The 23,631-nt window shown below is 40.7% G+C and overlaps 1 protein-coding gene across 14 annotated transcripts in view; it reads right to left on the bottom strand.

Annotated features, from left to right (window-relative positions):
• Positions 1-2,679: 2,679 nt before the first annotated feature.
• The window catches only part of TPK1 (thiamin pyrophosphokinase 1), a 335,883-nt gene continuing 314,931 nt past the window's right edge, over positions 2,680-23,631 (bottom strand). For all 14 annotated transcript variants that reach the window (XM_081799933.1, XM_081799936.1, XM_081799940.1 and 11 more), the window contains one exon: positions 2,680-4,226. In XM_081799933.1, coding sequence (XP_081656059.1) covers positions 4,108-4,226 — 119 coding nt within the window. In that variant the 3' untranslated portion in view covers positions 2,680-4,107. The remainder of the gene's footprint in view (positions 4,227-23,631) is intronic.

Raw genomic sequence — 23,631 nt, 5'->3', positions numbered from 1 at the left:
TCACACATTAGCTCTGAGCCTCCGGGGTGCCGAGCCAAGGGAGAATAATTGATCATGCCTGCCAGGAGAACTGTTCTGAGCTGAGGCTCAGACGGGGGCTCATCGAGAGAGAAAACTGTGATGGATAAGTGAAATCTGCTGTGGGCAAGGAGGGCCTTGTACTATAAGTACCAGGAATTTTCCATTCCCGATATATTGACCCCTGGGAATGGCTTGACCTTGTGGCTTTTTTCATCTCCCTCCAGTTAGAAGGATCATTTATTTTATTCTGAACGGAATGCTTTGGACACAACTTAAATAATCTAGCTCTCCTCCCCATTCCTAATGAAGTTAAACTGATGTTCTTATTCCCAAATAGGATCACATTCAGCCTGCTGTCATTGGCAGGTTATTCCTCTTAGCACACATATAAGAATGAATGTCATTACGAAATGGGGAAGATAAAGTGGTAAGTTAGACTCATGTTGTCTTAGGAAAGAATGCAGAACTCTTGCATTTACATACACATTTTTTAGAAGTTCCTTTATGCATTTCACTCTACCCCTTGGTGTGTTTTTTCTATCTAGAAGAGATTTCTGGGTGTTTTTCATTTCAATTTAGAATAAAATTATTAAAGCATACTGTGTGTGCACACACTCTTGTGTGCATGTTTGTGTGTGTCTAGGTCGTATGACGGAATGTGTTTCTAGTGGGTTGTGATCAGCTGATACAGTTTGAAAGTCACCATTCAGACCACACCCTTTTTATAATCATAGAACCTTTGGGAATAGAAGAGTTTCTTACTGCTTACTGACTTGGCCTATATCATCAGTCTCAATCACGTCCAATCCATGAGCAGCTTTGATTGTTCAAATAAAACTCTGGAAGGCATGAATTTGAGCAGGGGTAGTAAGCAAGGTCTGTTTAAAATGCATTCCGCAGCTGTGGAAGCAAACACAAATGTCCGAGCACTTACCTTTGTGAATGCGCACGCTGTCCTGGCCACCTCCCCCTCACTCTCAGCATCCCCTCTGACTACTGGGTTGGCCCTAGTTCCCGTCCCAAGGGAACCTTGCCCTGTCTGCTTAACAAAACTTCAGGAACAGACATTTATTGCCCTGGCCGTCCTCATCTGGGAGAGCGGCCCCACTCTGAATTCCTTGGACCGCAAACGGCTTACTACATCTCAGTCTCGTGACTCCCACCAGCGTTCCAAGAGCTGTGGCCGTTGTCATCTCCCAGCCGCCTGTGGAGAAGAGCCATCAGGGTGTGCTTTCACTCCTCAGTGACTTAGGTAACCAGATGCTATTCTGGGGTCGCCATCACGAGATTTATAAAAGCCACACGTCCGACCCACGTAAAGAAGAAAAGACTGAAGTCAAAGGGGACGAGAAGCACAAGTCACTTGGCCAGCAGGGCCCAGCTTCCAGTGTCCCTTGCGGCTACGAGCTGGAGGTCAGGATCCAAACTGAACAGGAGGGTGGGAAGAGGGGGCTGCCTGGGCACCTGAGATCTCACCGTCCGCATACTCCTGCTGTAGTAAAAACATAACAGATACGTGTTTAGATGATGTGGCGAAGAAGCACATAGAGGAGTAGCACTTAGGCAGCTTTAAGGCATGGAACGGGGTCATAGCCTGGCAGGAAGTGGGAGCGGTGCCCTACCTGGAAGGGAGCACCCTCCACGGGCCTCCGGTGGCTCCAGCGTGATTCGCAGACGGTGAGTGTGGGCTGTCTCCGTGCTTTCCCCCTTCTGCTTACTACATTTCAGAAACTATATTCTCTTGGCTAAGCATCCCTTAGTAACACTGGTTAAGATTTTCAGGATAAATAGGACATGCATTTTTTGGTAGTAAAATTTTAAAACAATAGTCATTTCTTTTATGTGTTGAGCATATGTTTCTGGTAATGAGTATGTAACGGCTGAACCTCAACTTCTAAGTGAAATAAAAAGTACAAGTGTCAAGAACGCTACGCACTTTACCCGCCACCACTCTGCTCCCTTCTAGTTTGTGCAGATGTTGTTCGGGGCAGTGGTTCGGAGGTCTTAGGTACTAAGTTTTTCCACTGGGGGTTCTGAGTTAAAGGACCTCGACTGACCTTTCCCCTGGCTTCTTTGCCCTTGTGTCTGCTGTGAATGGGAAGGTCAGCAGTACAGGGACAGAAGCTCTGGGATGTGCGTTTGGTGGAGAACGTGCCGCAGGGTCTAGAGGGGGGCCTTCCACACAGCACAGCACGGAGTGCAGGGTCTGGGCCGCTCACCTGTGCTCCGACCCTTCTGCTTTTTCTTAATTCCCCAAGGTTCTTCCTCCACTGACTTTCTCCACTTTCGCTAGTATGGCAGTCCCTTCTATTCTTTTTTCTCCAGCTTATAAAGATCTTCGAAAGCAATCCTGTCTTTCCTAAGGCCTGCAAGATAAGCAGGTGCTCCATATAATCCCTCTTTTCTAGATGGGCAGCGAGTCCAGAGAAAGAGCGTAAGCACTGGCACATGTGATCTCGTGCAGACCTTCCGTGCAGCTTAGAGCAAGTATTAATACTGGCTGCTTGCTGAAATCGGAGGAGTGAAGTGCTGTTGTTATTAAACATCCTTTGGGCAATTTTTTTCTTTTTGTACAGAAACATGGATTATGAGAGATCGGTGACAATGAAATACAGTTGAGAAAACGGGCTGTTTTCTTAAAAACGGACCACAAACATGCACACTGGTAACTAAGTATTTTTATTTGACATCGGATTCCAACCTCCTATATTTGCGTAATAATCACAACTGACCTCTCATGGTGAACCTTCACAACTGCATGCAGCGCAACTGATTCCCCTTTCACGCTCCACTTAAAATCCAACTCTTGCTTTATTGTAACACCAGGAAGGAAAGAGCTGCTGGTCCTTGAGAGCAAAATGGGGATGTGCGTTCATAAAACCGAGTGGGTGGGTTCTCCTCACGTCATGGTTTGTATGACACCATTTCATTTGGTAAATAGGATAGAAAAGGGTAAGAAGAGAGATGAGGGTCTCATTATAAAAGAAACAAGAGTGCATTTCAGTGCCCCATGTGGTTTGAACCGCTGAGCCGGTAATGCTGTGCATTCTCTGCTGGGTAACTGCCAGGTGTCAGGGTCTAGAACCTGGGCAGGGGGGGAGCGGGAGGAAGCTGCAGCATCACCCCGCCAGCCCCTCCCAGGTTCTGGCTCAGGACAAGGTTCCGGGAACTTGGGTGAATGGCTGGACCAGGACAGGAGCTCAGGCTTTCAGACCCAGATTCTTACTACTAGGTGTCAAACTCATTTCCTGGTCCTCTGCATTAACTTTGGGGCCTGTGAACCAATGCTTTTTCAGACTGAGTAATGTCAGAAGCAATTCAGTTTTCGTGCATGAGTTTCCTCTGCACAACATCTTCAGCCTTGGTTGTAATTCCAATGAGGGCAGTTCTCATCTGTCACTCCACTGGAGCCTAGTGCACTCAGCTCAGAGCCGAGCTTGGGGTGAAAGCGTCAGTAGGGCTTTATGAACTGTCATTCACCTTTCATGCCGTTTCTCTCTTCACCTATGGCTGCCTGTTTTCAAATTTAATAATTAGGTCAATGATTCTTGATTTATTTTTAAAGGATAATACCAAAGACAGGTAAGGCCAGGGCAAAACGGTGCCATTCTGACATCCCACTCTGAAAGGAAATTTTTTCCCGTATTATACAGAGGACTCTAGCATTAACACTCAGACGTAGCCTTCGGTGTAAGGATTTAAGGATGGGCAGGAGGCGGCTGATGTGTTAAACACCAAGGACCCTCAACCGAGAACTTTCTCAGCTTCAAAATCAAAAACAATTCTCTAGGATAAATGGAATGATAATAATCGGTACTGAATTTTATAGGGGAATAATCCACAAGTTTTCCAAGTGAATGTAATAGAGCTTATTTACTTTCTTCACAAATAATCATTTTTTTCCCTCACTGTAAAATTGGGATCTGTCATTTGTGTTACCTGGATTATCTAAACATTAACATCTTTAAAACTACTGGGCTTCCCATGGAGAGGTGTAAATTTCTGTAAATCAAAGTTCTTGTTGAGCAGTAAGTCGGCGGCAGATGAGGTAAATCAGAGGCCTGGCTGTGGATGCCAGGTGCTGGGTCAGTTTTTGATGGCCATGGTCCAGAGGAGTGGATGGTCCGTTTCCACGGTCACGACACCAGATCCATCATAGGTATTGGAAGTACTGACCAGTGTCCCAAAACCAAGCATGTTGTTTGCTATAAGAAAACAATAAAACAATGTTTAGTGAGAGCCAACCTTTCTCCAGTGTGGTGGAACTTTGTCAGCAGTTACCAAAAAGCAGTGAAGCCTATGCTTTGATATAAGCCATATACAATGTAGGACAGGCGAAACACAGCATGTGGGATTTTGAAATTGAAAGTTTCCATAACTTTCCAGGAGTTGGTTACTGGCTGTTAACCATTCTGGGATATATGCCACTCTCGGACAAAATTCCATTAAATTTTTAAATTTTTTTTCATTACCGATTGTAAAATCAAAACCCATTTTGTAATGTGCTACTTACTTCATTGCCTGGGTGCAATTATAATTTTTCTTGATGATTGAGAATTAACATTTTACATAAGTTATTAAACTCTATAAAGATGCAGTTTTAGCTTCAAGTCTGAATGATATGGGGCGGAAAGCTAATTACTCCAAAAAACCACGGGATTTCGGTTATATTTTTCTCATAAATTAAGAAAAGCCAAAATGAGCAAGGCTTGCTTTCTGTAAAATTAATAGAAACTTAAAGGTCGAAGCCGACTGTGAAATCTTGAGGAAGCCATAAGCTCAGCTGTAAAATGAGGCCAAGAGGTAAGAGAGAATCTTCTAACTATTTAATTAAATCAAAGTAAAGGCTTAGGAGTTAAGTGATATATATGTAATTGGTAAGTAAATTCTATGTATATATGTATATATTCTAACAGGTTAGCTGGAGTTAATGCTTAGGCATTAAGGCATTAAGTTGAGGTAACCTCACTTTCTTTGCTTATGTTAAGAGCAGTTCATCAACATGCCCCAAACTCGTGACTGTTCTATACACATTCCATGATAACCAATATTATTCTCTTGGCTAAAATTCAAAGAGAAAAATAAATGGAGCCCCTTTCGTTTAAACAAAATGTAACTGAAGTTACAGTGCTTTGGGGAAATAACCGAATTATAATGCTCACTTCCCACTAGAGGGAGCTTGTTATCTTCCTGAGGAAATTTTGAAAAAGGCAATTTAAAAATCCAGAGATAGTATTACCAGTTAACACACTTTACTTATTAAAACTCAAATTACTTATTTTTCAGAGTTGTCAGCGTCTTTACTAATGCAAACACAAAGTTACAAGGTAAAACCATACAAGAATACGGACTGTGCCTCAGGTAATATTACCCTAATATATAATTCAGTGTAAGAAGCTCTTGCCTCTTCAATAATTTGGAACTTTTTTGAGATGAAGTTTCTAAATGATACTACTATTATTTATTTATTCATGAGAGACAGAGAGAGAGAGGCAGAGGGAGAAGCAGGCTCCCAAGGAGCAGGGAGCCCGACGCGGGACTCGATCCCAGGACCCTGGGATCATGACCTGAGCCGAAGGCAGACGCTTAACCATCTGAGCCACCCAGGCGCCCCCAAAATCATGAATTTTAATTGACTATGTCACTACAATTATTTTGGAGTATATTCCTTCAAGTCAAAGAATCATGCTTTTGGAGCAAACCCTAAAGTCTTCCCTATAAGAAAAAAAAAGTGTTTTTTTTGTTTTTTTAGGAAAATAGTTGGAATTATGATTTGAACTCTCCTTACCCCAAATGTTGGAGGGTCAGTTGTGAAGTAAAATAACAAGACTGGCAGACAGACAACTTCCCACAGATGGGAAAACAGATTATTTTCTTCCAGTTCTATTGATATATATTGATGCATACCTATATACTAGGAAATGATTATCACAATAAATTTAGTTAACATGTATTACAAATTTTTTTCCCTTGTGAAAAGAACTTTTAGAATCTACTCTTACCAACTTTCAAATATTCCACACGGCATTGTTAACTACATTTATCACGTTGTACATTATATGCCCAGTACTTCTGGATCTAAGAACTAGAAGTTTGTGTTCACCTTCTCCTAATTCCTCCCCACCCCTGTGCCCCTGGCAACAAAGTATCTGAGGTCGGTATTTTTAGATTCCACATATAAGTGAGATCATACAGTATTTGTCTTTCTCTGTCTGACTCACTTCATTTAACATAATGCCCTAAAAGTCTATTCATGTTGTTGCAAATGGCAGATTTTCCCCTTTTTATGGCAGAATAATATTTGTGTGTGTGTGTACCACAACTTCTTTATCCATTCATCCCTGATGGACACATTTCTTGGCTCTTGTGAATAATGCTGCTAGAGAACATGGTGTGCAGATATCTCTTCAACATAGTGTTTTCATTTCCTTCAGATATGTTCCCAAAAGTGGAATTGCTGGATCATAGGGTAGTTCTAGTTTTAATTTTTTGAGGAACCTCCATAATGTTTTGCAAACTGTCTGTACCAGTTTACTTTTCATCAACAGCATTCATGGGTTCTCTTTTCTCTAAGACCATGCCAGCATTTGTTATCTTTTTTTGATGATAGCGTAAGGTGATAGAGCTCTTTGTGGTTTTGAGTTGCATTTCTGTAATGATGAGTGATGTGAGTGCCTTTTCATGCACCTGTTGGTCATTTGAATATCTTCTTTGGAAAAATGCCTATTCAGGTACTTTGAATGGATTATTTGCTTTTTTTTCTTTTTTGCTACTGAATTTTAGGAATTCTTTATATATTTTAGATATTAACTCCTTATCAGATATACAGCTTGCCAATATTTTTTTCTCCTTTTCATACATAGGTTGTCTTTTCATTTTGTTGATTGCTTCTTTTGTTGTGTGGAAGGTTTTAGTTTGATGTAGTCCTACTTGTTTATTTTTTAATTTGTTGCTTGTGCTGTAGGTGTCTTAACAAAACATCATTGCCAAAACCTGGGTCAAGACAATTTTTCCCCTAGGTTTTTTTCTAGAGTTTCATGGCTTCAGGTTTCATGTTTAAGTCTTTATTCCATTTGAGTTAATTTTTGTGAATGGTTTAAGGTAGGAGTGAATATCCAATTTTCTCAGTACCGCCTATTGAAGAGATAGTCTTTTCTCAGTTGAGTATTCTTGGATCCCTTGGCAAATATTAGTTGATTGTATAGCTGGGGGGTTAATTGTATAGTTCTGGGTTATGTTCCATTGGTTCACGTGTATATTTTTTTATGCCAGTAACATACTGTTTTGATTAGTACAGCATTATTATATAGTTTGAAATCAGGAACTGTGATGCCTCCAGATTTGTTCTTTCTCAGCATTACTTTAGCTATTCAGGGTCTTTTGTGGTTCCATACAAATTTTAGGATTTTTTTTTTTTTACTTTTGTAAAAAATGACATTGGAATCTTGATAGGGATTGTATTAAATCTATAGATGGTGTTGGATAGTATGGCCATTTTAATGATATTAATTCTTCCAATCCATGAACATGGAATATCTTCCCATTTTTGTCTTATTGAATTTCTTTCATTAATGTCTTGTAGTTTTCAGCATAGAGATCTTTGACCTCTTTGGGTAAATTTATTCCTAAGTATTTTATTGTTTTTGATGCTATTATAAATGGGATCATTTCCGTCTTTTTCAGATAACTCATTGTTAGTATATAGAAACACTACTGATTTTTGTATGTTAATTTTGAGACCTGTACCTTTGCTGAATTGTTGATCTGTTTTTGGTGTGGCTGTTAGGATTTTCTGTATATAAAATCATATCATCTGCAAATTTACAATTTATTTCTTCTTTTCCAATTCTGATGCCTTTTATTTTGCCTAACTACTCTGGCTGCGACTTCCAGTACTGTGTTGAATAGGAGTGGTGAGAGTTGGCACCCTTGTCTTCTTCCTTATCTTACAGGGAAGACTTTCAAACTTTCATCATTGTTAGCTGTGGGCTTGTCATATATGGCCTTTATTAGATGGAGGCACATTCTTTCTATACATTTGTTAAGAGTTTTTATCATGAATGGATGTTGAATTTTGTCAAATGCATTTTCTGCATCTACCGAGATGACCATATGATTATTTTTTTCTATTAATGTGATGTATCACATTTATTTGTGTATGTTGAACCATCCTTGCATCCCAGAGATAAATACCACTTGATTATGGTGAATAATCCTTCTAATATGCTGTTGAGTTCAATTTGCTAGTAATTTCGTTGAAAATTTTTGCATCTGTATGTATCAGGAATATTGGCATGTAGTTTTCTTGTAGTGTCCTTATTTGGCTTTGGTATCAGAGTAATGCTGGCCTCATAAAAGGAATTGGGAGTGTTTCTACCGTCTCAGTTTTTTGGAAGAGTCTGAAAAGGATTGGCACTAATTCTTCTTTAAATGTTTGGTAAAATGCACCAGGGAAGCCATCTGGTCCTGGGCTTTTCTTCATTGGGAGATTTTTCATTACGGGTTCAAGCTCCTTACTAGTAATTCATCTGTTCAGATTTTCTATTTCTTCCTAACTCAGTCTTGGTAGGGTGTATGTTTCTAAGAATTTTTCCATTTCTTTGCAGTTGTCTAGTTTGTTGGTGTAGTCTTCATAGTAGTTTCATAAAATCTTTTGTATTTTGGTGGTTTAGTTGTAATCTTTTTCATTTATAAGTTTTTTTGATTTGAGTCCTCTCTTTTGTGTTGGTTAGATTTTAAAAATTGTTTTCCTTTTCTGTATTTCATTTTCTAATCTTTGTTTCCAATCTTTTCTTTCCTCTGCAGACTTTGAGCTTAGTTTGTTCTTCCTTTCCAAGTTCCATAGATATAAAGTTAGGTTGTTTATTTGAAATCTATTTTCTTTTTTTTCTATTTTTAAAAATTTTTTTAAAAGATTTATTCATTTGAGAGAGAGAGCACAAGCAGAGGGAGAGGGAGAGGGCGAAGCAGACTCCCTGCTGAGCTGGGAGCCCAATGTGGGGCTCAATCCCAGAACCCTGAGATCATGACCTGAGCCGAAGGCAGACGCTTAACCATCTGAGCCATGCAGGCACCCCCAAATCTTTCTATTTTCTTGATGTATGCATTATAGCTATGAACTTCCCTCTTAGAACTGCTTTTGTTGTTTCCTAAAAGTTTTGGTATATTGTATTTCAAGATACTTTTTCTTTTTAAATTCTTCTTCGACCCACTGGCTGTTCAGGAGAATGCTATTTAAGTTCCATGTATTCACAAATTTTCCAGTTTTCCCCCTGTTATTGATCTTTAGTTTCATACCACTGTGGGCAGAGAGGATAATTGGTATGATTTCAATTTTCTTGTATTTGCTAAGACTTGTTTTGTGGCCTAATATAGGATCCTAAAAAATGTTCCATGTGCTGGCTGTGTTCCCTGCCCAAGTGCAACTGTAGGATGGGCTCCACAGTTGTGTGGATTTGTTGGTCAGGCTTCCTAGACAGTTAGGACTACTATTATTCTCAGGAACAGGCATGGCTATGAATTAGCTTCCCTGATTGGGCAGGGCAGCAGAACAGGGGCTAAGGTCATAATGGCTTGTTGTTTGGGGACCCAAATCAAGCAGGACTGTGCACCATCTCTGGCCAGATGGGGTCACCAGCTTTGTTCTGCAGATGGGGAGAGCTACTGGCCGTGTGCTCAGCTCATGTGCCACTGTAAGCAGGGCTGCGAGGTGGGCTACGTGGCTTCCCCTGTACTTTGGTTAGGTTCCCTGGTTGGGTGTACTCAGAAGGCTGTACTCAGGAGGGGTCAGGGCTACAAATTCATTTTCCTGCTTAGGTGGGGTTGCTGTAAATGCCCCAAGGCTGGCAAGGCTCTTTTCTGGAGGCCGAACAGGCTATAGTCTTGGCTCTGCAGATGGGAAGGGCTGCTGGCTTGGCTGTCCACTCAAGTGCTGCTTAATTGGGATTGCAGGATGGGCTATGCAGATTCCTGGGAGCTATAGTTGGGTTTCCTGGTCAGTAGGTAGGTAGGTAGGTAGGACATAAATTAGTTTCCCTACTTGGTTGGGGCCATAGAATAGGCCCCAGGGCCTGCAAGTCTTTTGTTTGGGGACCCAATCAGGCAGAACTGTGCACCAAGCTCCGTGGCCAGTGGGGTTACCATTCTGGCTCTGAAGATAGGCAACTTGAGTGCTGTGGGGCTAAACAGTTTCCCAGGGGCTCAGGCTTCCTGCACTGGGAGTTACACTCAGCAGTAGGTAACCCTACGAATTAGCTGTCCTGCTCAAGCAGAGCAACTGAACTGGCTCCAAGGCTGGTATGGCTCATTATTTGTGGTCCCAAATCAGGCAGATCGGTGCCCCACCAAATTCCTGGTCAGACTGGGCCACAATCTTGACTCTGCAGATAAACAAAACCACTGGCTGGTCTTGAATGCTGCTATGAGTGGAAACTCGGTCTTCCAGGATCCAAATGTGATTGCTATAAACTCTGTTCCCCTTTTCAATCACAATCTGATGCCCAGTGGTCAAGCTGCACAATTCCCCCTTGATGTGAGACCTGAGTTTGGGCCTCTTGTGAAGTGACCCACAGTGCAGGGGAGCTGGATGTCCACCGTGGGCTCTGTTTCCTGTTGGAGAAACTGTAGGCTCCGGAATCCTTTTGGTGCAGTGTTGTGCTGGCCTGGAGAAGGAGCCGTGTGGTCAGTGTAGCCGCTCCTCTTGCCCCTCTGATGCAGTCCGTCTTGGTCTTTGTGCTTTAGGCGCACCCCCATATGGGTTCCAGGATTTTTACAACGGTGTCTCTTCCGTGGATAACTGTTAGTTTCTTGTGAAGGGGACTGAAGTTGGGAATGACCTATGTTGCCATCTTGATGCCATCACTCTCTCAAAATCTACCCCCAAAAACTTGTCCAAAACCTGGGTTGGCTTAACATTTATATTCAATTCAACATTTAGACAATTGAGATGTAGTGGTTTTTTTTTTCCCCCTCTTTGTTTGCAGAAAGCAGAATTAACCATGGTTCTAAGATAACCAGTCACTCAGATCAAGTCCTGTTTTAACTAGGGACAAGAATATAAGTTAGAGCTTGTATCAAATTATAGGAAACTATCACATGTGATCAACATAATCTGAAATTGCTGTGTCTGAGTGAAAGTGCAGTCTCAGCTGTGTGCCTCAAAGCCCATGCCATCGACTGTTTTAAGGGCAGTTGTGATGTAACGACAGCAATATTGGCCAATGAGGGCTGGTTACGTTCCTGTTCCAGTGAAACGTAATACCTGATATATTAGAGAACACAGAAGCACTGCCTACCTTGTGGGTTTTCATATTTTAGAGAAATAGAAGTACTTAAGAATAAGAGAAACGTTAACATAGATTTTACAATTTTCGTCCATGATCTCAAACTGTTTTCTTTCCCAAAGGTAAGGATAAGAGTTAGGCATGTCATATTCTGTTGCTTTACTGACATCCTAGCAGCGTCTGTGTAAAGCTGGAAAGACTGAGGACTATACGGCAGAAGCTGGCAAATTGGTGGAATTTAAATTATTCAACCCTTCTTGCGTCACATGAGGGTAAGCAGGGCCATCTGTCCTGCTGTCTTGCTTGCCCTCCTCTGCCGGCTGGCCTAGTGGTCTGTGGCTCTTTTGAGCTGATTGACGGTGTAATAGAGGCCGTGGGGAGGCTTCTGACGCTTTAAAGGCCTGGAAAGCACAAGTGGGAAGGACTTGTTCCCTGTGCTCCCAGGTGACTGTTCTGCTCTGATACTTTGACGGAGGAAAGCTCTCCCTGTCAAAAAAAAGTCTAAACCCTGTCGTGTGAGGTAAGTGAGTCCAACCCAGGTTCAGACGATGGCTCTATGAACTCCGTTTTCTCATCTATAAAATGTGGATAAGAATATCTACTTCACAGAGAAGCCGTATGAATTATCTAGTCAACAATCTAACACATAAGTATTAAATTTTCAGCTTCTTTGCTTTCTTCTGTCAACGAAGTAGGTCAAGGTTTCCTTTCCCCACATCAATAGTCTTTTAAAATGAAAAAGAGAGCTTGTCATGATTTGAACGACTAGCAAATGCCTTACTTCAAGTGATTAGTTTATAGTCAGCTGAGAGGTACGATGAGATAAACTTTGCCAGGCTGGTAAATCATTTGTTTTTATAAGGTATTTACTATGTTATCCTGTTTGCTGGACACTAGAGCTAGAAAGTCAAGCCCAGCAGACCGGACAGAAGCATGGGGCCAGGATGGGTTGTGTATTCAAGCAGGAAGTGAATCCGTGGGTGAGGGGTGTCACACACAGGCCTGATGCCCGTCCTGGCTTCCTAAGAATTTGGGGGTTGACACTGGTTATTTTGTAAAAATAAGTAAATTATAAAAAAGGCAATGCCAACATTTCTTAAACTGATGAAATTGAAGGAGTCAGAGAAGGGAGTAAACGTGCTTTGCCTGGGAGATGCTAGACAAGAAGGTGATATCTGAGATGGGAGTAATTTTCGTTCATTCCACACATCACCCAAGCACTTACAGTGCACCACGTGCTCAAGGTACAGCCGGTTTTTATCTGCAGTTTACAGATGGGGAAAATGAAGTTGAGAGAGGTTAAATCCACAGGCTCTGATAATGAAAGTTGTTAGATACACATTACCAAGGGAGGCTAAGGCAATTCTTTGAAGAGTTTTAAAAAGAGAATTGAGGCTGCTGTGTTCCCTAAAGTAGGGAACTGTCAGCAGCCTGATGGACTAGAGTAAGTGGGCGATGCCGTGAAAGGATGGAAACCACTCTAAACCTTAAATGAATACCATATATAACACACAGAAAAATGTTTAATGATGCTCTCATGGTGGATCTCAAGGTTCCCCACCATTCGGGAACATTACGTAAAGTTCTGGGAGAATACTGGACATATCACTAACTATTTCAGACGTAAGGGCACCACCGTATGCTCTACTTTCATCATTTACTCTCTGGACAAGCTTAGCTGATTTGGAGAAATGCTATTTATTAAGAAAATGTGACAGATTTCATCAGCAGAAAAAGCAAACTATACTGCCTCTGAAATCAGTTCACTAGGATTGGTCTTTACCATTTTAATTATTTGAACTATAGACTTAAAACAGGTATTTACAGACATATATGTTTGGCAAACTTTTGATTTTAAAAATTGCTCATTTACCCTGTCCTAATAATAATATCCTTTCCAGAATTCCTGTTTTAAAGTGGTTTCCTATAAAACAGCATTTATACTTAACGGTTGTTCTTAAAAATTATCAAAAATTAAATATTGCTTTTTCACACTTTCTTGAAGGCAGAAACTCAAACTAGTCCTGGTATAGAGCTGGAGAATACCTGCCTTTCATGTATATTTATTGGAATCTTAAAAAAATATATACAAGTTGGAGAGCATCTGAATAGAAATATATCCAATTATCTGTATCAGCACTGTTGAATAGAAATATGTGATCCACACATCTAACTTTTAATTTTTCATTAGCCACATTAAAAAGTAAAAATAGATAAAATGTTTATATATACACACTTGTGTTATTTTTGTTGAGATATAATTAACATAGATTATATTAGTTTCAGATATACTACATAATGATTCGATATATATATATATATTGAGAAATGATCACCACAGTATGTCAGTATGATGTCCATCACCACAAATAGTTAAATATTTTTTTATGTGATGAGAACTTTTAAGATGTACTCTTAGCAACTATAATACAGTATAGTATTAGTAACTAAACTCACCATGCTGTACATTACATCCTGATGACTTGTTTTATAACTGGACAATTGGATCTTTTGATCACCTACACCCATTTCTTCCACTCCTAACCTCCGGCAACCATGAACCTGTTTTCTCTACTGAGGGATTCTTTTTTTTCTCTGTCTCACTTATTTCACTTAGCATAATCCCCTCAAGATCCATCCATGTTGTTGCAAATGGCAGGATTTCTTTCTTTTCTATGGCTGAATAATATTCCATTGTGTGTATATGTATGTACACACACACCACATTTTCTTTATCCATTCATCTGCTGATGGACATTTAATGTTTTTCCATTTCTTGGCAATTGTAAATAAGGCTGCAATGAATATGCAGATGTATATATCGTTTCAAGTTAATGTTTTTGTTTCCTTTGGATAAAACCCAGAAGTGGCATTGCTGGATCATATGGTAGTTCTATTTTTAATTTTTGTCGGAACCTCTATAGTGTTTTCCATAGTAGTTGCACTAATTTACATTCCCTCCAGCAGTGCATAAGGGTTCCCTTTTCTCCACGTCCTTGCCAACACTTGTTGTCTTTTTGATAATAGTCATCTAGCAGATGTGAGGTGATATCTCATTGTGGTTTTGATTTTCATTTCCCTGATGATGAGTGAGGTTGAGCACATTTTCATGTACCTGTTGGCCCTTTGAATAATTTTTTGCATTAAATTTTATGAATACTTTCTATATTTTGGATAACCCTTATCCAATATAGGATTTGCAAATATTTCCTCCCATTCAGTATGCTGCCTTTTCATTTTGTTGATAGTCTGATGTAGTCCCATTTGTTTATTTTTTGCTGTAGTGGCAACCTTTGATTTTGGTGTCAAATCTAAAAAATCATTGCCAAGACTGATGGCAAGTTGCTTACCATCTCTGTTTTCTTCTAGGAGTTTTATGGTTTCAGGTCTTATTTTTGTGAATGATGCAAGACGGAGGTCCAGTTTCCTTCTTTTGCATGTGACTGTCCAGTTTTCCCATCACCATTTATTGAAGAGACTGTCCTCCCATTGCAGATTCTTGGCTCCTTTGTTGTAATTTAATTGACCACGTATGCACAGGTTCATTTCTGGGCTCTCTGTCTGATTCCACTGGCCTGTGTCTGTTGTTGCTTTTTTTTTTTTTTTTTTTGCCAATAACACAGTGTTTGGTTAATGTAGCTTTGTGATATTTGGGTTGAAATCAGGAAACATGCCTCCAGGTGTGTTGCTGTTTATCGAGATTGCTTTGGCTATTTGGAGTCTTCTGTGGTTTCATACAGATTTTAGGATTGTTTGTTCTATTTCTGTGAAAAATGCCATTGGAATTTTGGCAGGGATTGCATTGATCTATATAGATTGCTTTGGGTAATATGGACATTATTAATTCTTCCAATCCACGAGCATGGCATATCTTCCCATTTGTGCCTTTTTCAATTTCTTTCATCAAAGTATCATTTTCAGTGTACAGGTCTTTTACCTCCTTGGTTAAATTTATTACTATGTATTCTTTTTGATACAATTGTAAATGGGATTTTTTAATAATTTCTCTGATAGCTTGCTATTAGTGTATAGAAATCCAACAGATTTTTGTATGTTGATTTTGTATCCTGCAACTTTATTAGTTGTAAGTTTTGTTTTTTTAAAGAGAGTCTTTAGGGTTTTCTATGTATAATATCATGTCATCTGCAAATAGTGACAGTTTTACTTCTTCCTTACCACTTTAGATGCCTTTTATTTCTTGTTGCTGTCTAATTGCCCTGGCTAAGACTTCTGATACTCGGGTGAAGAAAAGTGGTGGGAGTGGGCCACTTCATGTTCATGTAATCCAGTATATCTAAAATATTGTCATTTTAACATGTCATCCATATACAAAATTATTTTTTAGATATTTTACATTCCTTTTTTATAAGTCTTTGAAATCTGGTGTGTATTTACAGCGTATCTCAGTTTGAACAAGTCAATTTTCAGCATTTAACAGCCGCATGTGGCCACTCTATTGATTGGACAGTACAGATCTAGGTTATTGAAGCAGAAACCATACTTATGAATCAGTTATCTGTTTTTTCAGGGAACATTTATCACGGGACTGCAGATATGTATTCACAGAGTCTCAGGTTATAAAGGGACTATTAAATACAAGTGAGTATATCAAGTCTTTTAAAATTATTTCAACTTAGGACAGGAATGACACTTGGACACTGGGCATATGCTCAGCAGTAAGAAAGATGGAGTCCTCTGCCCTTTAAGTTAAAGGCTAACAAAACTAGACAAGAAAACCGAAAATGTAAAATCTGTTTTAAACAAACCTAACAAAATTACTAACAGAATATATCCTGTGTTCTACAAGGAACTTAGTAAGTAGACTCCTGCCTGGACATGTATGAGATGGTTTTCTAAGTAAAGGCCTTGCTCTTAGTCATCACCTGTCCTCTCCACTCCTCTAAGTTCCCTAGCTGATTTTGCCATTCCTGCCTGAAAGAATAACTGATGGAACCTAATTGCTTATAACCTCGCTGCCTCCTACCCCAAACGTCTCTTGGCCTGGTATTTAAGGCCTTTCCTCAAATGTCTACTTTCTCCCATATAAGCTACTTGCCAGCCACCACATGCTACTTGCTAGTCCCTTAACAGATCAGGAACTTCCTACAAGAAATTTTGATGTTTCTCCTCTTTCTGGAACATATCCCATCTTTGCTATGCTTGCTGTATCCTTTCAGTCTGAAGTCAAACATCACCTTCTAGCCTGGATAGCTCTCTTTGATTCTCTACCCACTGCAGGCCAAATTAATAATACACACACAAAGAAAGACATGCAAATGTAGAAAAATGTTAGCAGTTCTAAATCTGGATGGAAAGTACAGAGATTTTGCTGTTCTGTTCAATTTTTTGGGAGGTTTGAGTTTTTTTTTAATATTAAAATTCAATGTTAAAATTTGGGGGGAAGTTAGGGAAAAAAAGACTAGGAACTCGTGAAGGAAAGTGCCTTCTCCTTGCTTATCTTTACTTCCTCAAAAGCTGAAGTGATGCCGTTAGGAGAATCAAGAAATGCTCCTTGATTGGAAGTGCATTAAAATAAACCTGAATTGAAGAGAACGTGCACTGAATTTAGGAAGCAGGCATGCAGCCTGTGGTATGTGCATTAGTGGCTGCCTGGAAGGGCCTCTACAGGGATGCTGGGCATACAGACCAGTGCAGGGGACAGGCTGCTTCTTTGTCACCTTACTGAAACTCACCCAGGACAGCCCTTACACTTATTGACACAGGAAGACCTGAAAATTAACCCAAATTATGCCTGGTGCCTGGAAAAACGGTAAGAGCAGACGTCTTCATTGCGATAGCAAGCCCTCCGCAGTGCTTTCTTGTAGGAAGTTCTCTCTCCAAACCCTGACGAACTGAAGCCGCCTCCCAAGGTGGGCCCTGGTCACCTCTCTATCCTGATGACCAATCCTTTCTTAAACTCAAGTGTCTAAGGAAGGGCTATTCTAATTCTCTACTTGAAAGTGGTTGCATTTATCTTCGTCTCTCTCAGAAGTCACACCTTGCCCTTGGATGAGGTCTGGAAGTCACTGGAAGGCTTCTGATGTCCATTATTCTTCTCTCTCCACTCAGCCTGCTGTCCCCAAAACAATTAGACCAAGAAAATGCCGCAGCTTGGAGTAACCAAGGCTATTTATGCCAGTTAGAAAAGGTTTCCCAAGCACTTTCAAATGTTCAGGCTTTTCTAAAACATGCTGTTGTTATTTTTCTTTGCTAAAAAGAATTCCCTAACGTGTTATATCATTAGCATGTTCTACTCAAAGGGCCCACACTGCAGTTAAAGAGCGCATCATCAGAACTGCTTTACAAAAAAAAAAGGACAGTCCAAATCCATAAAATGTGGCCTATTTAATTGTTAATGATGAAATGAATGGTCTGTGTAGAAATGGCCCAAGACTTTCAGTGTGGGAAGTCCGTATCAGATTTAAATCTGTGTGCAAAGACAGACTTTGGCCTGTCTCCCGAATACACAGGCAAGTGTGATGATTGCGGCTGCCTGTGGCAAAGCTGACCGTTCCCGACGAAGGTTCCCATCCCAGTTCGTGACTGACTGGTGGGAGAACCCTGGGCAAAGCCCTTTAGTACTGCTGGCCCCAGAGCCCCCCCCAAAACAGTTGACCTGCCCACCGCAATATTCTGACTTCTGCTAAAAGTTCTTCAGGTGACCTTAGCATCCATTTGCAAAATACCACTCGGACCTATCTTTTGTTATCTCGGATGCGGCTGGCTGTGGACGTGGATGAGGTATGTAACAGTCTTTGACTTCTCTGTGAAAGTACTGAAAGTTTGTATTATTGTCATCATTTCATCTGCATCGAGGAAGCTTTAAAGGGGCATTTGCTTCTATCCTTCAACAGAGATTATTGTAAGTACATCAAACAAATGGCAATAGCATAGAAAAGTGAAGAATATATCAATCTCAAACCCACAGGTGACATCTGTGCAGAATAAGCTAAGAAGACAATCTGTGCTCTTTATGATTTACCAAGTCAAATCAGATAACCCCAAACAACAACAAAAAAACCCCATAGAATATCCTGGAAGGAATAAGGGGTAATGAGGGACCGTTAGCAACCACCGTACCTCCTTCTTATCCCTGGAGGAAGAGACTCAGTGAATGGCACATGTGAGGCTGGAAAAAATCGGTGGCACCCCCCCCGCCCCCACCAAATAACTGCTTTGAAGGACATTTATTCATTTAAATAAGATCAGATTAAACTAGCCTATAAACCAGCTTATTCATAGCTCAGGCATAAGATGACCTGTCATCTGTAACAGGATGGATGCTGTTGGTGAAGGTACCTATTAACCTTAGATGGGTAGGACCTGGATTACAGCTGCCACCTTGAGTATGGACAGAAACGGTTGAAGCATGGAAATCATGCAGGGCAATGACACATTTTGGTTTGTGACATCAGAAAGGCCAAACCCCAGGTGGCTGTGGAAATAAAGCTCTAAAAGGGGATGAAGGCCTGGTAAGTCTACTTTATAGCTGACTATTGCTGTTCTTGAATGCCAGGTCAGATAAAAATGCTTTCTGACATAGTTAAAAATAAATTTCTTACCATCTTTAATGCCAAGCTAATATAGGTTATAGAAGTTTGGTGAATATGATGTAGTGACTAAGCAATTTTTCTATAATGCTAGACTGTCTTCATCTTTAAACAAGTAAAAGAAAAATTGACATTTCACATTATAGCCATTGATCACAACTGGGAAAATGTTTATGCATATACATTTAAAAAATGAAATAAAAACAACAGAATGACATGGATTTTTGTACCAGAAGGAGGAACCATATAGGAAGGAACACCATCCTTGGATCAAAGAACAGAAGGTATATTAAACAGGTTATGTATGAGGCTACAAATATATAAGGTTAATAGGGTTTTTTGTAAAAAAAAAAAAAAATATCACATATGTTTACACATACCCCCACACAAAAACATGCCAATATATGGAAAAAAATCTATTTCCACCCACTAGGCAGATTTAGAAAAACCACAGCATATATTGATAAATTTCAGGAGTGAAGTTTAAGTATGGTTAGTAGTTGATTCTCCATCTGTCTATAGCTGGGAAGATCCAGTCAGATTAGGCAGAGGACTCTGAGTCCCTGAGTTTACAAAAGCTCATGGCTTGGTAAATGCAGCCAGACCAGCTGTTCCTTGGGGCTGCTGCCTTGCTGATGAAATGTCCACTTTTCTCCACAAGGCTCCCTGCTGCCTGTGTCCCTACACTGTCCCCTGATCTGTGCTTTGGCTCGACCACCTGCTCCACCCGAGGGACGGAGTGGACATGGGGACTCTGCCCGCCTCCACACACCCTCCCATGCTTTACGCTTGACTTCAGCTCCATTCTCAGTGGATGAGCTTTCTGGTATCTCTCCCCCTGATATGGGGACTCCTAAAAATGAAATCCCATGGCCACAGTGGCTTTTCACTCCTTTGCTGAAAAGTATTTATAAAACAGAAAGAGTAGGTGGATGTTTACTATTAAGCAGAGTTCATTAAATTATGTGGCTGTTTTTAGAATAGAATTTCATTTAGTGAGAGTCTGACCACTCTCTTTTAGGAAAAACAGCATTTGACTTAAGTCAAATGTTTTAGTGTTAACAGATACGATTTGTGATATCAATGGTAATAAAACAATGTCTCAGACTTTGTCCATAAACCCATAAATACATATGCTTGTTCCTACTGTATTTCATCATGACCGGTTTTCCTTTTTAATTTCCCCTTACTGGTATACAATGATAATATTTCATATTAGGAATAGCTGGCATCTTCCTATATGAATATTTATTACATTCTTAAAAACCAGCTACTTTAATTCATAATTAATATATTTCTTTCTGCTCTAGTTATCATAATCCATTTTTCAATATTCATACCACGGATCCTTTCCTGATGACAACCTGAACTCTTTGAACTTTCTTGGCATTAACTATTTGCATGCAAACTTACATATCATCCAGGTCTCAGATTGGTAACTTTCTGTTTAGCATTTGCTACACCAACTGTGGTGTGGTGGCAGGCACAGTCTGTCTTGTACATGAAATGATGTCTTTTCCTCCAATGACTTGATCTAACTTCTTTTGTCACAGAATCTCTGAGAGGGACCTTATGTAGCTCATTCAGTGGTTTGCCACAGAGAGTAGTGGAGCTGCCCCTGCTTTAAGCAGTTCAGGTGCCAGGTTCAGAGCCCAGACCCCTGGCTTTAACCCACTCAGAAATGAAGGGGGCCTGAGGGAACTTGTCAGGGCCTTCACAGCTTCAGAGACTATGGACCAAGAACCGCTGGTTGAATACCCAACCCCTTTATTTCAAGACTGGGAAACCAGCTTAAGATATTTTATCAACGGAACGATGCACAGCGCACACATTTTATCAAGTGAAGGACAAAAGTCCTCTGCCTTCTGCTATCACAGAGTCAAACTAGGGAAGTTAACACCTTGGACAGACATCTTTATAGACAGGCTAAGCAAAGTTAAATGATTTGAGTTGCATGCCAAATATTTAAATTGCTTGAAAATGTGGCAATGCCACCTATTTTTCTTTCTAATGCTTAGTTATGAAACTGAAGAAAGGGATCCTTATAGACAGACCAACATCCTGGGCTTCAGACCAGCCACAAAACTGATGCAGAGGTTTCTCATCCCTTATCTTTGAGTAGCTACAGAACATGGGCATGAAGTGCTTACCTGAAACACTTTGTACTGTATTTTCTTATTTTAAAAATGCACTAATTCCATTTCTAAAACACTATAGGAGTGCTTTTCTTGTCCGTGTTAGCCACTGGCAAGTGGTATTAACAGTCTGGACCAGGAGGAAAGAGAAAATGATCCAACAGGCTTACTACCAAGGACATGGTTCAATACCTGGCTTGTAGTAAAAACATTTTGCTACATCTGTAGAAAACACATTAGATAAAAAAGTGAATCTGAGGGAGGAGCAAGATGGCGGAGGAGCAGGAGACCTGGATTTCATCTGGTCCCAGGAATTCAGCTAGATAGGGATCAAACCATTCCGAACACCTACGAACTCAAAAGGAGATCGAAGAAAAGAATAGCAGGAACTCTCTGAACAGAAAAGCAACCACTTTCTGGAAGGTAGGATGTGCGGAGAAGTGAATCTGAGGCGATATTTGGGAGGATAGACGGCGGGGGAGGGGGCCTCCATCGGCTGCTTCCGGCAAGTGATAGAGCCGCGGAGCACAAAATCAGAACTTTTAGAAATTGGCTCCGCTGAGGGACGTCACTCCAGTGGCTAAGCAGGGGGTGGAACCCTCGCAGGACAGTGTGGTCTCAGGACCCTCGGGGTCACAGGAAGTCCGGGGGTGCCTGAGTGTGGCAGAGCTCCCAGGTATCAGAGCGGGGAAGCTGGCTACAGAGATGGAGCTGAGGCGCAGGCTCTCAGCTCAGGGTTGCCATAAACTGTGATCCGCGGCACAGTCGGGCCACTGCTCCTCCAGCAGGGACCCAACAAGCGGCAGATCCGGGGAGACTCCCCTTCCTCCCCCAGGAGGAGCAGCGCAGGAGTGCACTGCAAGGATCTGCTGGGTTTGGAGACTCCACACAGGGTTGGATGCCAGAGACAGAAACGCTGGGTCACAGGCTGGGTGAGCATGGAGTGTGGCTGGAGACTGGGGAGACGGGAGTGACTGACTGCTTTTCTCTGGGGGCGCACTGAGGAGCGGGGCCCCGAGTTCTCGGCTCCTCTGGGGCGGAGATTAGGAGGCTGCCATTTCACTCTCGTCCTGCAAAGCTGCACTGAAAGCTTGCAGGGAACAAAAGCTCCCGAGAGCAAACAGGAGCAGATTACTTAGCCTGGACTAGCAAGGGCGGGGCAATTCCGCCTCCGGCAAAGACATTTGACAACCACGGCAACAGGCCCCTCCCCCGGAAGATCAGCGAGAACAGCCAGCCAAGACCAAGTTTACCGATCAATGAGAATGGCAGAACTCCAGTGCTAGGGGAATACTGCACATAGAATCCATGGCTTTTTTACCATGATTCTGTAGTCCTTCAAAGTTAATTTTTTTTTTGAATTTTTCTTTTTCCCTTTTCCAACTAACATCTTATCAATCCCTTTTCAAAAAATTTTTTATTTTTCATTTTTAGAGTCATATTCTATCCCTTCATAGTAGTTACCCTTAGTTTTTCTCTCTTTAAAATTTTGAGATACAGTTTCTTCTAACAGATCAAAATATACCCTAAATCTCTAGTGTATGGCTTTGTTCTAGTCTCCTGCCTGATCACATTCTCTCCTTTTTTAAATCCTCCTTTCTTTTTTCAACCAACTTATCAATTCCTTTTATAAAATCTTTTATAATTTTCATCTTTACAGTCATATTCCATCCCTTCATTGTATTAACCCTTATTTTTGTACATATAAGTTTTTCTTTCTTTAAAATTTTGGGAGGCACCTTCTTCTAACAGACCAAAATATGCCCCAAATCTAGTGTGTGGCACTGATCTATGCACCAGCCTGATCATATTTCATCATATTCTGTTTTTTTGTTTTGTTTTGCTTTTGTTTGTTTTTATCTTTATTTTTCTTTTTTCTTTCTTTCCCCCTGGTTTCAGGTCTTTTCTGATTTGTTTAGTGTATATTTTCTGTGGATGTTGTTACTCTGTTACCATTTTTTTTGTTCTCTCATTCATCTATTCTCCTCTGCACAAAAATGACAAGACAGAAAAAAATCACCTCAATGAAAAGAACAAGAGGCAGTGCCGACTGCCAGGGACCTAATCAATACGGACATTAGTAAGATGTTGGATCTAGAGTTCAGAATCATCACTTTAAAGATACTAGCTGGGCTTGAAAAAAGCATGGGTTATTAGAGAAACCCTTTCTGGAGAAATAAAAGAACTAAAATCTAACCAAGTCGAAATCAAAAAGACTATTAATGAGGTACAATAAAAAATGGAGGCTCTAACTGCTAGGATAAATGAGGCAGAAGAGAGAATTAGTGATACAGAAGATCAAATGGTGGAAAATAAAGAAGCTGAGAAAAAGAGAAACGACTACTGGATCATGAGGGCAGAATTCGAGAGAGAAGTGATACCATAAGACGAAACAACATTAGAATAATTGGGATCCCAGAAGAAGAAGAAAGAGAGGGGGGCAGAAGGTATTTTGGAGCAAATTATAGCAGAGAACTTCCCTAATTTGGGGAAGGAAACAGGCATCAAAATCCAGGAGGCACAGAGAACCCCTCTCAAAATCAATAAAAATAAGTCAACACCCCTACATCTAATAGTAAAAGACTTTCTCAAGAAACAAGAAAGGTCTCAAGTACACAACCTAACCCTACACCTAAGAAGCAG

This window comes from Leptonychotes weddellii, chromosome 12, assembly GCF_054177405.1.
Source record: "Leptonychotes weddellii isolate Sample4059 chromosome 12, ASM5417740v2, whole genome shotgun sequence".
Lineage (NCBI taxonomy): Eukaryota > Metazoa > Chordata > Mammalia > Carnivora > Phocidae > Leptonychotes > Leptonychotes weddellii.
The sequence above is the reverse complement of the archived record's forward strand: the minus strand, read 5'-3'. Positions and strand labels throughout refer to the sequence as shown.